Source organism: Anser cygnoides, chromosome 6 (assembly GCF_040182565.1).
Source record: "Anser cygnoides isolate HZ-2024a breed goose chromosome 6, Taihu_goose_T2T_genome, whole genome shotgun sequence".
NCBI classification, from domain to species: Eukaryota; Metazoa; Chordata; class Aves; order Anseriformes; family Anatidae; genus Anser; species Anser cygnoides.
In genome coordinates this window covers 15,946,031-15,963,485 of record NC_089878.1, presented here as the reverse complement: position 1 = coordinate 15,963,485, position 17,455 = coordinate 15,946,031, and the positions used below count along the sequence as shown (strand labels likewise).

General features: G+C 39.6%; 2 protein-coding genes across 2 annotated transcripts in view; one reads left to right on the top strand and one right to left on the bottom strand.

Annotated features, from left to right (window-relative positions):
* RAPH1 (Ras association (RalGDS/AF-6) and pleckstrin homology domains 1) overlaps window positions 1-17,455 on the bottom strand; it is a 293,904-nt gene that overhangs the window by 190,480 nt on the left and 85,969 nt on the right. Inside the window, exon 4 of the mRNA XM_066999108.1 lies at window positions 9,447-9,539. The gene's annotated coding sequence lies outside the window, so the exon portion shown is untranslated. The remainder of the gene's footprint in view (window positions 1-9,446; window positions 9,540-17,455) is intronic.
* On the top strand, window positions 2,887-7,058 carry CTLA4 (cytotoxic T-lymphocyte associated protein 4). Its single transcript, XM_013171678.3, has 4 exons — window positions 2,887-3,228; window positions 4,184-4,534; window positions 5,075-5,184; window positions 6,099-7,058. The coding sequence occupies exons 1-4, from the start codon at window positions 3,171-3,173 to the stop codon at window positions 6,195-6,197; spliced, it is 618 nt and encodes a 205-aa protein (XP_013027132.2). The 5' UTR covers window positions 2,887-3,170; the 3' UTR covers window positions 6,198-7,058.

Genomic DNA, 17,455 nt, shown 5'->3' with positions numbered 1-17,455 from the left:
TATTTTTTTTTAAGTTCCTGTCAGAGAAGAAGAAAACATAGGCAGCATGAGGCAACTTTTTCTCTCAAGTGTGAAAATAAATTTGTGAATAATAACATTTTGCAATGGGAATTCTGACAGTGTGTCAGCAGAAGGTGTGCCCTAACAAGTATTCGATGAAGAAAAGCAATTCAGATCACTAAAATGTGAACGACCAATCCAAAATGACAAAGAAACTTAAATGAAAAACTTAGTTATTTAACTTACTAGCAATATGACTAATCACAGTAGTGTAGTCCAGTGTACGGTGCAAATTCATGTCCTTCTCTGTGCTAAGTTCACAGAGGCCATGAGACCAGGGCTGCTGCTAAGCTGATTCCTCAGTTTAAGACTGAAGCTTAGCTCTGCAAGGCCCTCAGTCCCTTCCACTGTCCTGACTCTTTGCTGTGGAAGCACGTGTGGAGCATAAAGGTTGCCCCCGATCTGGGGACTAAAATCACCCCTAAGAACAAAGAGAATAGAACTATAATCTAAGCATGTGCATTAAAGGAAAGATTTATCTAACACTGAGGTTTTGTACATGGCAAGTGCAGAGCTCAGGCTCTTGGAGTCAGCCTGAGGAATATCCTTCCTAAAAGACCTTCTGAATCTCAGAGTCAAGGGACAGGCTCTTCTTTGACCCAGTCCCTTGCCCTGGCCCTAGGCCAGCTGTCAGATTCCAGTTATGGGGAAAGGGTGGTAGAAGAAAAGTTCAAAAGATGAGGAAGTCAGGGCAGAAAGACACCAGACTGCACAGATAAGAAGAATCTGTAACTAGGTAAGATAGGTCCTTTTGCTGTAGCCCACAAAGCCTGTGTGGTATACAGTGAAGGTGGACCAAGCCAAAGGCCAGAGACTTCATCAGCTGAAGGGTTGTTAGAATAGGAGCACAGCAGAGAGAAAAGTCCTCCCCAACCATTCTTGTGGAACTCATTTTAGGGGGGAACTCATTCAGTTATCAATACCTTGTTTCATGTCATAACTGAGCTCCGAAGGATAGGAGCAGTGAAAGACAGATCCTACTGGGAAGAAGAATCCTATTTTGCTATGTCATCAGTCTCGTATCTGCATATGTTAACTCCAGATCCAAAGCTTGATTAGCAAGGAGAGAGGAGGCTGTGGAAAGGTAATCTCTGTCCACTGGAAGGGGATGCTCTGGGCTCACCTTAGGCTGCCCCAGCCATGAAGAGACTCCACAGGGAGATATACTGTGCCTTACTTAGAAGAGCAGCCATCATAATGTGAAGCTTTTGAGGAGAAACAGGGGTAAAACATATCAAGTGGTAGATCTGAAAGGACACCATGAGAATGAAACAGCCTGGAAACATGATAGATAATGATGGAAACACAATGATTGCCAGAGTGGTTTTGATTGCTGAAGAGACAAGCACCTGGAGCTACCTATCTCTCTGGCTATATACAATGCTGTGGCTATGTGGGGCAGTGAGCACTTGGTTTTACATGGCAATCCTTTGCAAATGTTTAGTGGTTAATTGCACCATCACTTTGCAGCCTCAGTCAATTATCAGGAGATGACATTATGACTGATGAGGCTCAAATACATGATTTGTGTAACTGCATACAAAGCCCAAGACAAAGAGATATACAGGACAGGCAATTTGGTTACTGCTCTGGATATGAAAATGTCAAGCAGAACCTGGTAATTTCATGTCATAAATATCACTGATATCCTGGCATGCGATGTCGCAGTAGCATTAATTTGATATTATATTTATTATTAACATTGATTTAAGCTTGTCTAACCAGTAATACAATATGGCCCAGACTCATTATTCAGGTGTAGTTTTTCATTTTCCTAGAGCCGTATTTTTACTTATCGATTCTGATTTGAATGCTGGTTGAAATCAAACTGGCTATGAATCTGTCATTACAAACAATTGTTGCATCACCTAAATATAGAAGCAGTAAATTTATTTTTATCATTATGTATTTACATGATTTCAAGATCAAATATTTATTCCATGTCTTTGGATTGAGCAAGCTACTGTTGAAGAATGAATGCTATTATTTTTTCTAGGTCACAATTCAAAAGTAGGTCTTTGTAATCTACTAGATCTACATATATAAATGAAGCACCTTATAAAAGAACTTCTCAAAGTAGGAAAAAAAAAAAAAAAAAGAATGATGACCTTCAGGGTAACTGCATTTTTACGAAATTCTTTAGGCAATGATTCATGGATGTAACAGCCTGTCACATAAAAAAGCACAACGATTTTCAGACCTTACATGACTTTTAAAAGGCCATTGGGTGAAAACTGTTTCACTGAGATTTGAAATGAGGCAGGTTCTCTAAGCACAGATAGCAATAATCAAAGCTCCTGCAGCGTTTTTCATCTGGTGATCTCAAGGTACTTAGACAGGAAAGTCTTTAGGTAGGAAAGTACTGCACAGATGTGGAAGTCATTAGTTATAAACCTAGATATTTTTTTTCTTGGAAACACAAAAGCCTAAAGAAGGTGGGTTATGATTCAAGTCACATTGCTGATATGAAAAGTTGAAGCTGTTGCAATTGTAATCAGTATTTTGAAGGGGGCAGCAGTTTTTAAACATCAAAAGCATTAACATTAAAGGAAGCAAAGAAATTGGGGGCGGAGGGAAGTCCTCCACAGAAAGGCTAGCTTGCACTGATTCACTGTGTCACATTAGGCAGAAATACAGTTCTCTGCGTGTTGTCCTAGTGGGAAATACCTGATGATTGCTAAAATTTTAATGACTATGATTGTGCAAGCAGGCAGCACCAAAAGGCCTGAACTGCTCTATTGGATGATTACCTTTCCTCCCCCAATTCTTAAAGCAGAATGGATGGCAGTTTCAGATTGAATATATATTTTCCATCTGCTGAATAGTTGTTTTTGTTCATGCTGTTTGAGGTTAACTATGCACGTACTAATCAAACCCACTACTTCCTTTCTCGTAAAACCAAAACAAAGCTTCATATTACTTTCAGGTACAGCATCTGGGATCAAAGCTATATATATACACACTGACTCTGTGTGGGTTCAAACATTTCGAAGATTCAGTATCCTGAAAGGTGTCACCTGTTTTCCAGTCCTTCTGGGAGTTCCAGTTTGTCTTAACGTCTGAAGGCATCAGACACCTTCAGTCCCTTCAGCATCTGTCCCAGCGCAGGAATGCTCTCAGTATTGGTCACCGTGGGATTTCTCTGCACAGCCACTGCCATTGCAGAAGGTGGGTAGATGAAGGAGGCAAGGTAGCCAGGGGTATCTGCATTTTCTCAGTTTCACATCTTTGTAGGACAGGGGCTGGGTACAAAAGGGAGGGGGAGATGACATGGAGCCTCTTGGCAGGACAGACTGAGAACTGAGAGGTGTCTGGAAAACCAGACGCAGACTTCAGAACAGAGGCATCTGCAGAGAGGCTGGGCAGGATTCAGAGTAGCTCAAGAAGGAAGAAATATTTTGACACACCAGGCCTCGTGAGTGAAGTTGGCAGCTAATAAGGCAGAGACAGAGGTTTGAATGGATGGAGAGATTTTACTCCTCTCTCTCCCAAATTCTGGCACTGATGAACTGGGGAAGATAAGCCCTGACCACAAATGGACTGATATAATATGAAATCAAATACTGTGTCCTGACAGGTTTAAAGGAAAAAATAATTGCATTCCCATACTATAGTGGGATAGAGTACAGCAGCCGTAAAAGGTAGCCAGTGGTACACTAGTTTCCCCTTAAGATTTGTCATGATTTTTTTTCAGTATGTTTATCAGGCTTTGCTGTGCATTCCTATACTGTGGCTTGGGATACGTATGCTGTTGCTGTACAGTGGCTTGGGAATGGCTGGTGCAAAAAGATCAAAACCAAAAGAAATGCAAATACAGTTTCTATTCAGTTTTACTGTTACCCTAATGGTTCTGGTTTGGGCAACAAGTGATTGCTGAGATTTATAATATAATTTACAGTAATTAAAGCACTTCAGCATTTCTAAGTATATTAATGCTGCCCCTATGTGAATTGTGGTTGTTGTGTTTTTCTAGAAGAATTTATCTGCATTTCTAGGAGTTACCCATGGTTGACAGGGGGTGGTAGGACACTCCTCCTATTGCACAGGTTTCAAGTAAATATTACATGACTGCAGATAATTTCTTGACAGATCATTTACCATCATGTCCTTTGCTTCCTTACAGTAATGGAAGTGTCTCAGCCAGCAATGGTGCTGGCCAACAGGCAAGGAGTTGCCAGCTTGGTGTGTAAATACAAGCACATCGGGAATGCAAAGGAAATTCGAGTGACTCTGCTGAAACAGACGGGTGACCAGTTCACTGAGATTTGTGCTTCAACCTACACGACGGAGTTTAAAATGTTCAGTGTGGAAGAGGTCATTCAGTGCCGTGTTAGCCCTAGCCGAAACAATGTGACCCTCACCCTCACTGGCCTGCAAGTTAATGATACTGGTCTTTATGTCTGCAAGATGGAGCGGATGTACCCTCCACCCTATTTTATGAACAAGGGCAATGGCACACAACTCTACGTGATTGGTAAGCCAAGCAGCTTTACAGAACTGTGATACTCCCAGCTTAAGGGTGTTGCTATTATGTCTCAGAGATCTTCAAAGTTCTATTTGTAAGAAGTGTGTTTGAACACTGATTCAAGCTTTGAGAATCATGCTCTTATTCCTTTAATGTCTCCCTGTAGATACCTAAAGCAGGTGTATCCATAGGCATGCAATATATTTAGTAATGTATGAGCATTGGACAGCATAAGCAACACCATATAGTGTATATGTTGTGTCCAGGCAGTAAGGTATGTAGGTGCTGAAACAGCAAAGCTAAGACGTGTTCTTCTGCAGATAAAGCTATTTTCCTTGGAAGTTGAGTGGGCAGGGGCTCAGAGCTCAGTCATGGTAGTATCTTGCGATAGCGCAGGTTAGAGAAAAGCAGTGTGGAGGCTAATCTTTGATTCCAGCGGATTCCTTATGTTGTGTCCAGGCAGTAAGGAATGTAAGTGCAGAAACAGCGAAGAGTAAGATGTATGTTCTTCTGCATGTAATATGACTTGTGTGATACGATATATTTTAGATCCAGAACCGTGTCCAGACACTGCCATATATCTCTGGGTATTAGGAGCTACTGCCTCAGGATTCTTTCTTTACAGCTTCATCATCTCAGCTGTTGTTGTGGGCAAAGCGGTAAGTCCTGTCAACTCAGCCCCATCCTGCTAATAATACCCCTTTGTGTGCTAAGGAAAAGGAGAAAGAAATGAGAAGAGGGAAGAATGTTGGGAGCGAAGGCACGGGGGTGTTCTGGCTCCCTTTTACTGGTGCAATGCAGTGCTGTTACAATAATGCAAAATGAGAACTTCCTGAACCTACCATTTAAACTTGTCTGTGGATCAGTTGTGTTGCCAGAGTACCAGAAAGCAGCCAGCTTCTATCAGCTGGACTGATCCTTGGCTTAGGTTTGGATGCTTAGAACAGGACGGAGTCTTGGATGCTTCTGGGATCAAAGGCAACAGACTTCAGGTGTACTCTGATTTGATTTTTCCTTTCCCCAATATTTATCTTGGTGCAAAGCAAATTTAAAGAGGCTTCCCCTTGTGACAGGGGGGAACTGTAATTTACAGCATTTTTAACTTCACGGCTAGGAACATCTGCATGAAAACAGAGGCATGAGAAACCTGGGTTGCCCGTTTCATTGTGGGTCTGGCGTGCTCAGCCTGTTAAAAATAAAACCGGTGCCGAAGCATAAAACCAAAAAGTACTCCTGTCCTGTATTTTTCAATCCATCCTTGTCCCTAGAAGCCAAATGAAGCAGTCAGGTGTCAACACTCATAGGTTTGAACTGTTGCTGGACTCTGCAACAAGAGCACCTTCAAAGCGCTAATTGAATAGTAGGACTCTATCTTTTCCTAAACAGCCCCTGTAACTCCTGATTATCCCTCAAATACTCTTAATGGATATTCTACAAAGAGAGGTGAATGGGAAAGGTGTCTAGAATATGTTTTACTCACTAAAGGCAGTACACCTACCACTCTTTAAAATGTGCTAGTCAGTGATTATGCTGTGATGACTTGTTCATTTTTGTGTCTTCCCATATTTTACAGATACAGAGAAGACGACGTCTCACTACTGGAGTCTATGTGAAAATGCCTTCTGAAAAGCTAGAGAAAAAAGTGATTCCATTTCACATCACTGTGAATTGAAACAGGGAGAGGGAGCCTGTTTCCTAGCTGGGATGGAGAATCTGCTAACTGACTTAAGTCAAAGAAATAAAATTTATCTTATTACAAAGGTGTATGGGAAAGAGAGATAATATTCCTTGTAACTTCTACGGTTTGGAGGAGAATAAATATAGTTTATGCATTAATATTTCAAGGTTAACCCTGTTACATAAAAATGGCTACATTAGGCCATTGATTCTTTGAGTTGTATTGTACCAATATGTAGTCTATATATATATGCATATATATATGTATAGCATTAAGTGCTATTGCTGTTGCAGCAGAACATCTTATTGTTAGATTGTGCCATATATACTGATCAACTGAGATCCAAACACTATTAAGACAGAAGCTCGTGTGTCATTGCAAGGCTAATCCTACAGGTCTGGGAGGCAGAGGCAGAGGAGCACACTAATGTACAAAAGAATGTTGACTTGTTTCTGTGCAGTGCTATTTATTGGTTCCATTTCTTGCATTAGTGCTTCGCGCTTCAACAGAGGCATCACCATAGGCTGGCAGTGATGATACTGCTGCTCTAAAAGCCTGATCTCAGCACCTTTCTCTGGCATTGCGTCCCAGCAGTGCTGCGCTGGAGTTAACCTTGATGATATCTGAGCCAGTGCTTGGAGAGAAAAGCTGCCCAGCTGGAGACCTCTTAAGCTGTTGCTGGGAAGATGTTCCAGCTCTGCTGGGGCCTCACATTTTAGAAATGCTAAATTAGCATCTATCCAAAAGGCAGAAGTATGTTGCTGTGTTTAACTGAATCTATTTTCCATGAAAATACCAACAGTGTATAATCTTGTTTATTAGTTATGTACCATTCAATAAAAACCTTGAAGCTTTGCCCAAATTAAAGTTCATTTCTTATTCACCATTCTCAGAAGCAACAGGAAGTGGCTACATGTTAGAAAGCAGTGATGACAAGATGAACCTTTCCCCTCTGACCCTGTGTTTTGCCTTTCTGAGGAGCTTGGGTGCTCATGCCAACACTTACTTTCTCATCCCTCCTCCTCAGGGGTCACCATTAAAATCTGCCAAGTCTTCTATTTGTTTAGTTAGAGCTGCTGTGATGTGGTTCGCAGATGCTACCAGTCACCTTTACACTTCCAGCAAAGTTACTTGCTTGCAGAAGGTAACAGTAACGACTTTGGTAGCATCTCCTGTATCTGTTTATACAAAAAGCTAGTTCTAGTTTCAAATCCTGTTTTCTTTGCACCTCCTTGACACTCTCACTCACTTAATGCTACCTGACACACAAAGCTTTTAGAGCTTAAAACCATTTGAGAATTCTTAGCTCTACCATTTTAATTCTTTGCGATGAAAATTTCACCTTACAACCCCAAAACTTGGCAGTATGTACCTCTGTTTAACAGTTGTGAATGCATCTTTTTGCCTCAGTAACTGTGTAATCAAATCCCCACAGCCCACTACACTGCTCCTGCAGCAGCAGCAGCTTGCAGAACACCAAATCTCATTGCTCTCTTGGTTAGCTTTTCCTCTCTTCCCCCATTCATCTTACATCAGCTCCCACTGTACAAATAAACATTCACAGTCTCAATTTGCTACCAACTCAAACATTTGCAGGTGCCAACTGCTTTCTCAGTGTTGACCTACAGTTGTAGTGCATTAAGTAAAAGTAGCATCTGGTGACATATGCTTTTTCTGAAGCCATTATTTCTTGATTTGACAACAGTCTGGGATTTTTCTCCAATTTTCCACTAGCTTGTTGTTCTGGGCATTAAAAATGGTAAAAACTCACACAGCTGACCTCACTGCAAAATGACCAAATTTCTGTCTATTCAAGTGCAGTCTGCTAAGAGAAATGTGTTCCATGACTGGCAGAAATAGATTTGACCCACATATCCGCTTGTTGGAGCTGTAAAATCTTCCAATAAATTTACCCTGGCAAAGCAAGAATAATTACTCAGGTCAACTTTTTTTCCCAGCACAGGAAGTAATAGCTCAGATATTCCCTGAATTGTGTCCAATTGCTAATCAGGAACCAAGTGTTTCTTCTTTTTCTCTCCCTTGACAATTTGTATGTGCTGCAACCAAGTGCTTCCTTCTCTTGAGCAATCCAAAGCAGCTCAAGTAAATGATTTTCTATGTTTGTCCCTCCTGAGGGAAGGGATGCTTTGGGCCTCTGTCAACAATCTCATGACCTCTGGCCACAGCTGTGAATTTGTGTCACCATAGAATCCAAGTATAAATAATAATCACTTTCTTTGCTGGCAGGTAAGCTGACCATGGTTAGGCCTTCTGCATCCACCAGGACTAATCCCTCTCAGTACACTAGCATTTCCTTGAGACATTCAGCCTGTAATGGGCAGTGGAGAATTCTGACCTAAACAAACTGAAAGTTGCTAAATTACCCAGATAGTGAAGATTATGGGACACCTGAGCAGAAACAATCATTTCACATATGGCAATAGCAGTATTTTATGTTTGCTCCTGCACTTAAGTAATTTCTGGTATGATGCTTATTAACTATTGTATTGGAAATTACTTCGCCTAAATTCTCTAGCTGTTCTGAACTTCTCTTCATTCTCAGCAGCTTTCAACCCAAACTTTCTCCAACCTTCTCTTATTTCTGCAGTGCTGAATTTTCTCTAGCTTTTCTTACCATTGTAGCAGCTTTACCTGAGCTGAATGTTATACAAGTATGCATTACCATTTTTGTTCAAAGCCAGGTTCCCCTTTTCAATTTTCTGGCAGAGTACGAGGTGCACTCAAAACAGCAGATGTAGCAATGAAGACCAAAGTGGGATTTCAGTTCAGATTCTATTGACAATAGTACTCTCGCAATTTATATCCGGCGCTACAGAAATGACTGGAGCCTAAGTGCCCGCAGAGATGTTATTTATGCCTGTCCCCATATGGTCCATATAGCAGCTCTGAAGAGTGCAGAGCATAAACCTCAGGGAATTTCCATTCTGCTCATGCCCTGTGCCACCCTTCAGGACCTTGAGCCCTGTGCTTTCTCCTGATACCAGGAGAGTATCTTGCCATGATCAGCATTCAAAAAAAATTGATATATGCAAGTCAGATATGCTTTTCTCTCAGACTACAGCAGTACCAATATGAAAGATTACTGTACATCCCAAAAAATGTAAGAAGGAGGAAATGCTGACTCTGGGAAGAATGCAAAATGTAGAGGCCAAAGGAATTGGTCTCAGAAGAATTTGGGGCTCATTAGAACAGGGAGTTTAAAAACATAACTGAATATCTTACCTGGGCAGCCAAACAATGAGACCGCACTGCTTGTTGAGGTTCAGGAAGGGTCTCTTTTGATGTCCCCTTTACCCAGACAGGAGATATGTCAGCCTGTTTGAGAAACAGAAATAGTGAGTTTCTGGCGGCATCTGCCTGGGCATTCACACGTATACTTGTCTGCATCAAAGGCAATGGCATATGCACACACACACCGATATTCTACTTTCATTTTCATCTGCTTTTTTACATGAACAATTTTTCTCCTTGCCATTTTCAACTATCAGATTCCTATCTGATGCAGAAAAACATGCAACAAAGTCTCTCATCTGGCTATTCTATGATTTGGCAGAGTGGTCCATCACTTTAGCATTAGAGATCTTCCTGTGAAAAAGGAAACAACTATGCAAATCTGAAGTTGCTACTCAGTCAGGCCTTGAGATCTATAGGGAAAATCAATTCATGCTGTTTTCCACATCAAATTTTTCCTTACCAAATTAGAAAAATTATAATCAAGGGCCCCCAAGCTATTCAACAGCAGACCTGCTTCTATTCTTCCTAACTTCTGAACTTTGCTGAAGAAACACTTGGGACTAATTTCTAGTTTTTCAGTAACAAACACCTCCATTGTCCAGGTAACTCCTAGCTTGTTTAATACAACTTCTGTCTTCTGACTTTAAGCTCTGCAGCTCCAAAGAGCATCAGAATTTATGTAAGGAACTGAGGTGAGATTTGGAGGCAATAGTCTCTGAAGGTGAGGCCATAAGTCTGGCTTCTTCCTTTTGCTAGAGAAAAACTATTGCTGGGGAGAGAGCTCTGAAAAAAAAAAAAAAAGAAAAGAAAAAAAAAAAGGTTTCAGTCCTCCCCATGATGGGAACAGTCTGAACCATGACTAGAGTTGTGCCTCTAAAAGGAGAGGCATAAATAGGAATCAGATGATGTAGCCAGGAGTTATGTCATGAAATCCAAACCAAAGAAGGTTGGTGTATAGCAGATGGTTTTATGCGTTACTAAAACCAATTTACTTTTGACATTTGTAAACTTCATGCTTGCTTGAACTCATAAATGGTACTTTGAGCTAGTTTCTCTCGCTGTGGAGCCTCTACATTCCCTGGGAGCGTAATGTCATTTTGAGTGCAGGCTTATGGATGGAGAAGAAAGGTGTGGGGAAGAGGTGAAACTCAGAAAACTTTGGAGCTGCAGAGAAAGAGGAAAGAATCACAAATACAGGGCACCATACTGTTGATACTGCAAATTCCTGAGCACTTGTGCATGATTATTCCTGTACTTCTACATACAGATATTTAGCACTTAAGAGACTTTGTTATCATTTTGTGTGAATGTTTTCTGTGACTGATAAAAGAACAGTCTTATTTAAGGCACTTTTACATCGTGTATCAAAGAAGAATGTTGAGGAACTGTGGCATGTTTGAACAAATTAACAGCTACTGATACAAGATCTCAGTAAGTCGAGGCAGGAGAGTTGTAAAAGTTGCCCCTGAAATTAGTTTAGAAATTCCTGTTGTTTGCTAGAAGGATACAGCAAGGAAGAGTTCAGATAGGGGACAAAACTCTGTCTAGAATCATTAATAATTCCTTTTGATGTGACCTGGCAGATATTTCCATGAAATAGAAGATTATTAACTATTCAAAATGTCACTTTTCTACTTTTCTTTCCTTTTTCTTTTAACTTCTAAAATGGAGTTTTCTTTCAATTTCCAAAGTCAGCTGCCTTAACCACATTCATGGTTTTATATCTTAATGAACGTTTTTTAGTGGTTATGAAGTTACAGTTGAACTAAAAGTTCTCAGTTTCTTCACTGACAGTTTTTCTCCTTCATTCTCCTCTGGCTGTTGTTTTGAAAAAAAGTAGTTCTTTAATCTGCTCAGTTTGATCTGCTTCATTTTCTGCTCTGAGGTGGAACATTTCTACACAACACCACATCTGTTCTGTTCAAACATCCACATGATACAAATGAGGTTCCTGAACATTTTAAGTTACTTTAACTCACAGGAGCATCAACAGGCAAACTGCTGGCAGCACAAGTGGTAAGACACAGACATCTTTCAATATAAGTATATTACAAATTGAAAACAAGTATATGCGATTGCAGTAAAAATTAGGATTAAAAAATATGGATGAATTATGTTACAGTATAATATTTATTGGCATGCAGTTTTCTTGCAAACATGCTATGTAGTACTTCTTTATTTGCAATAAAATTGATAATAAGAAAGCATATCTTATTTATTAATGATGAAGTAATTGACTGTTCAAAATGAAAAGTAGCATACTGATGGTTCTTTATTTTCATTACAAACTCTCTACACAGAGAGCAGCCATTAGAGTCATCTTTGGTATCACAGACAGCAACTGGGCAGCTGCAATTGCACAGAGCTGTCCTGCCAGAGTGAGGGAAAACCATGGCAGAAACCTGAAACCATATATCAAACAACCAGACAGTCGTGACTTTGATTAAAAAAACAAAAACATTTTGATTTCTTTATTGGATGCCTTCTGGATTAGTTTGTTAGTTTTTTGTTGTTGTTGTTGTTTTTGTTTTGTTTTGTTTTCAACAGTAGGCAAGCACTTGCTTTTAAGGAAAACATAATTTCTCACATAATTAATTACATGATTCCAGTAGGTGGAACTTTGAGAAGAACACCTCCTGTAACAGGTTATGTGATACAACGGGGAGAGCTTGAATTACCGGGTAACATCTGGTTGGACCATGTTGTGCTGTGGGTGGGGTTTATCAGCATTCATGCTCTGCCCTGTGATGCAGCAGCTTGTGTTGAAAGCTGAAGCAAGGAGCAGGATGCCTTGTTCTTCCTAGCCAGGATCAGTGCCCAGGATGTGGGTTTTCTGTTAGAACTGGACATTAATGTTTGGGCTGAGAGCTCTTGAAAGAAAGGAATGCTGTTTGCATGTAATACATAGGATTGCTCTTTTTATGTAAATAAAAATAGTTACACCTAGCAAATACTCCAGGCTTCTTTCAAAGTACGAACTGAGTGGGCTGACTCCAAAGACTTCTACAACTCAGTACACACAGGAAGTAAATGAATCCTGCTCTACATGAAATGGGTTACTATTAACTCACTACTTGTTAGGCAGCTCTTAGTCTTGCTTTTAGAGCTTCTCCTTGGGGATTTGCAGCTTCCTTGAACCAGCAATGAAAGGGGCCAGCAGAAGTGCTCACTTTCGCACAGTCTCTTTCCAAAGTTTGAGGGGATTGGCATGTACTGACTTCCATAGTACTTTGAGATGGGCACTTGCGTCATCATGAACTGTAAGAAATATCTCAATCTCCTTCTTTTCTGTGAAAATTCTCCTTGTTCTCTGTTGGCCTTCAGTCACACTGCAGAGCCACACTGCTCTTCATCTTTGGGGAAAGCTGAGCTGTTTGAAGTTCTGTAGGAGCTCTGATAAGACTTCTTTTCTTATATTTTCAGAGTCTGTATTCTTACGTGCTAGATGAAGTCTCTAGTTCCTGCTATTGTCATCTTTTTACTTAATTTGAACCCAAACAAATAGAACAAATAGGTGACTAAAAATAGGCCCTCTCTTTGCCTATGCTAGAAACTGTGTCAGGCAGTACTACGGAAACACAAAACCTGCTGTAATTTATTTGTATCATACAGATTAAAAACTTAGACGCAATCAACTGGTCAAAAATTGTAGAAATAATTGGAGAGGGGAACAAGAACTAAAAATAACCCACATTTGAAACTGTTATAAATTGTGGTATGTTAGCAGCACTTAATCAAGATCAGAAAGCAAAACAGTTCATTTCTCTGTAAGTTATTAAATCCTTCTGGTAAGTGACACTCTGGAAACATTCAATAGCTTCATAACTGGCTGACTTAATGTTTTACATGCAGGAAAGATGGCTAGAACAGCAGTAATCAGCAGAATAAGTTGGTTTCATAGTTGAGCTTTGGTGAGGTGTTACATCGTGTGGGTAGCATTTATAAGAGCTCTCTCACTTTTAATTCAGTAGCAAAGATGACTGTCTGCTTCACAAATTAATAATATTTTCCTTTCTCTTATAATACCAAGCTAATTCATTATATCATATTTTATTTTATGACTATTTACTTAGCCTGCTCTTTATTGTACTCTCTCACTGAGATAAAACATCTTTTAAGTTCTTCTCTCTACTCGTCTCTGCGCAATAATATAATGTAATTATACCAGTAGTTTCCAAACTCATGTTACCCCCTCCCATATGTGAACCACAGATGCATATCCTGTGTAAAGATTCTTCACATTAACGTCATCATTTATATTGTAACTTTCAGATTAACTTCCATTATTGTTTTTCATCTTTTTACTTTGTATTCTATGATTAAGAAAGACCAGGTTTCCATACCAGTTTTACTAAATATAGCAATTTCTCGGCTATCCCTGAGCACAAGCTACTAGTCGTTCTTTCATGGATGTGGACAAAGTCTCTTCACTCTCAGGTTTCAGAGGCCTCAGTCTGAAATGCACCTTAAGCATTTGCTCTATGGTTCCTGAAACTAGGACAGTCGTGATGCTAAGCATGGACATCTATTTCCTCTCTCCGCTTTCATTTTTCAATGGTGCATGCTCCATAGGACCAGATTGCTAGTGTCTTGTGCAATGAATATATGAAATAGTTAGGAGGACAAAGAAGGAGATGCAGGCTGTGTCTTATTCAGTGGGTGGATGACATGCAGAGGAGGGTAACAACCTGCATGGCACCTGAACAAAAGCCAGGCTTCAAGAGGAAGAGCCTAGAGGAAGCGAGAGGAAGTTAGCCTGTGTACACATGGCATAAATGTCATCTTTAAATGCAGTGCCTTTTTATATGGTTCTTCCCCAAAAATGCCAGTTTAGGTGTGACAACATAGATGTTGTTGGTGTTATTTTCCAACATGCAGAACAGGAAACACTCAGCACCCACGTCTGCTCCAGACAGATGAAGTATTTCAACTGAATACCCTTTTCCACTGATAAGCAGCTCACATAAAACATTTTGCCTATGGTGACTTTGGTAAATTCGTGTGTATAGAAAAAATCTGGGGAAAAAGAATGTATGTTTGTATTTCAAAATGAAATACTTTGACTTCTTTGAAATGATGCTTCACTTTAAAATTTACATTAACCATGTTGAATTTCTAACAATAAAAATGTTTGTCAGACATAAAACTATCTTTCTCTCAGATAAGATAAAACTTAAGATAAAAGATAAAACTATCTTTTTTCTTTTTTCCTAGTTTGTCAAAAAATCACATTCTTTTCAGATTGGACAGTGAATTTAGAACCAGTTATTCTCATAAGTCTAGTTTTTGCAAAAGAACGGAAATTATGTATCTGAGTGAGAAATCTTCAAAGAACAAATAATAATACCACAAAATGGAGATGAGGCCAAATGTAGCAAAAGCTATTGTGTTGATCCTCCTTTCTTACCTTACAATAAAGCCAAAAGCAATTTGAGTTAATTATGACATTTTAGAGGGTAATGAGGGTACAATTCTTTTTCAATAATTGGTCAACCTTTTTTCTTTTCATGCTATTAGATAGCTGCCATTATGTGATTCCAAATTCAATTCATTATTAGGATGAACAGAACTTTTGAAACTTCCAGCTGGACCCAACTGGATCTTTCCAACTTCCATTTCACTTATTTTTTTTCTTTATTCTATGAATTTAATTTTCTGGGAGGCCAGTGTATGGATTAAAAGCATTGACACTTATAGCTAACTAGTCAGATTACAAGCTTGTTCATGTGGCTTGTGAATAAATCACAAAATCTTACTCATCATACAATAGTAGCATCTGTGTAGGGTAAAGTTTTGCAAAATGTTTCAGTGTTGTAAAAAACTGTCCCTGAATCAGAGCTGGAAGAGCAGAAGCTGGAAATAGTTTGTTGTATGTGAAGCAGGTGGTGTGGGAAAGTAGAATTAGAACTTAAATTTACTAAATATATACAATAAAATATATGAATATAGTAATATGCATCTGAAATACACGTACCTATATGTTGAGCATACCCAAAGGCTTCCCATGCTACCTCAACCCGCACTTCATTTAAAAAAGTGAAAAAAGTCACTTATTCATCAATACATTGTCTTCCATCTGTTCCAAAATAAAACTTATAAATTGGCTGAAAAATGAAGTGTTGCTAGTTTCTGTCTAGTTGCTAGAAAATAGTTTCATGTTTTGCTGAAATGCTGTTTTCAATTCTTTCAACATGAAACTGATGCTCTGATGATATTTGATCAGTAGATACCATGGCATTTTTGTAATTGTGAAGTGTTTAAAGAGAATACTCAAGCAAAATCTCAAATCCTGTCATTTTACAAGTCATTCAGAGTTCTCTTTAGTTCCTGCCCTCATTTGTTCACTTGGATATGCATGAGTAAGTGGCTGCCACTTTCCAGTGGTGGGTGAGTTGGTCCTATTAGTCACCTTCACATAATTAGAGTTGGCCAGAAACTTCATACAGAGAATGATCGTTTGTTTTAACAAGTGTGTGTGTTTATGTATAGATGCGTGCATGTGCAGCAACTAAACCTTTTTTGACAAAACTTTCCGAGTCAAAGTTAGATCTTCTGCTCAGTGCCAGACACAGGAATGCAAAGGGCCTGAAGGTTGTGGTACTCATCTGGGAAGTGAGACACACAGGCTGCTGCTCCTTTGCCTTATCCCACATCAAAGGCAGGGATGTGCTCAGACCACTGACTAGCCCAGGAGAGTGCTCACTCCCTCTGCACTTTCAGCAGAAGACTGTCATGGCTGGCAAGCTTTCCTGATTTTTACTGCAAAACTCTGAATGGTTGCAATTTTGCCCTGATACATAATGGGAAATTCTTATCTTAAAACTTAGCAAGTATAATAGCAAACATCGCAACAATTTATTTGTTTAAATCTATTCAAGATTGTTAAAAGTATATGTTATTGACAACACTGCCCTGTTAGAACATGGAACACAAGCAGATTTAGTGATGAGTACTGTGAATCTGTATCTTGCAACAGAACTAAGAATCGCTGTTTTCAACAATTTTGAGACACTTAGAAGTCCTTTGCACAGCAGATTTTAATGACAGCAGAAACTGTATGAGGTTCCAAACCAGTAACCCTTGCTCTTTCTAATGCAAGAAAGATCTCTGGTCTGAAAAACTCATATTACCAATTTATGTGCTAATACCTAACAAGGTTTGAGTTTTATTTGTGCTGGTAATACTATGTTTAATTTTTCTTTTCTCTTTCCAAGTCACACACATACTTAAGTCAGGCATCTTATTTGTACACTTTGTAGGTATCAGCATGAGATGGTGTAGCTCATCTTTTTAAAACTGTTTCTTCTTTCCATGGACGCAAAATAAATCAGCCACTGTTAGCCTGCTGGCTGTGGGAACACCAAAAGACGTTCCGTTCTGTGGTAGGACAACACATCAGCAGTTCTCTTGAATGCATTTTATATGAGATAATATTCTTATTTGCAATAATAAGGACAGTACATTATAAATGAGTACTAATCAAATGGTACTTGTTTTACAGTATCTGCAGGCCTGATTCAAGACCAGACATAGCAGGCAGAAGCGAAGATAGGAATGATCTGAAAAGACACTGCAGCAGTTAAGCAGATGGTGATTTCCACCTCCAAATTCCTAGGTGTTAAGCAGATAGCCTTTCCCCTTTGTTGTTTCTGTTGGAAAGGCTGAGTCAGGATGAAACCTAAAACTTATACAGACACATCACAATGTACGAATGCCAAAATTCAGATGCCTGGAACAAAGGCATTGAGAATCATGGGACGGCTGAGGTGGGAAGGCACCTCTGGAAATTGCCTAGTCCAAGGCCCCTGCTCAAAGCAGGGTCAGCTGGAGCAGGCTGCTCAGGGCCATGGCTGGCTGGGTTTTGAACATCTCCACAACCTCTCTGGGCAACCTGATCCAGTGTTTGACTACCCCCAGTAGAACTGTTTTTACATTTAAATGGAATTTTTTGGACTGCTTCTTGTCCTGTCACTGGGCACCAAGAGTCTAGCTCCGTC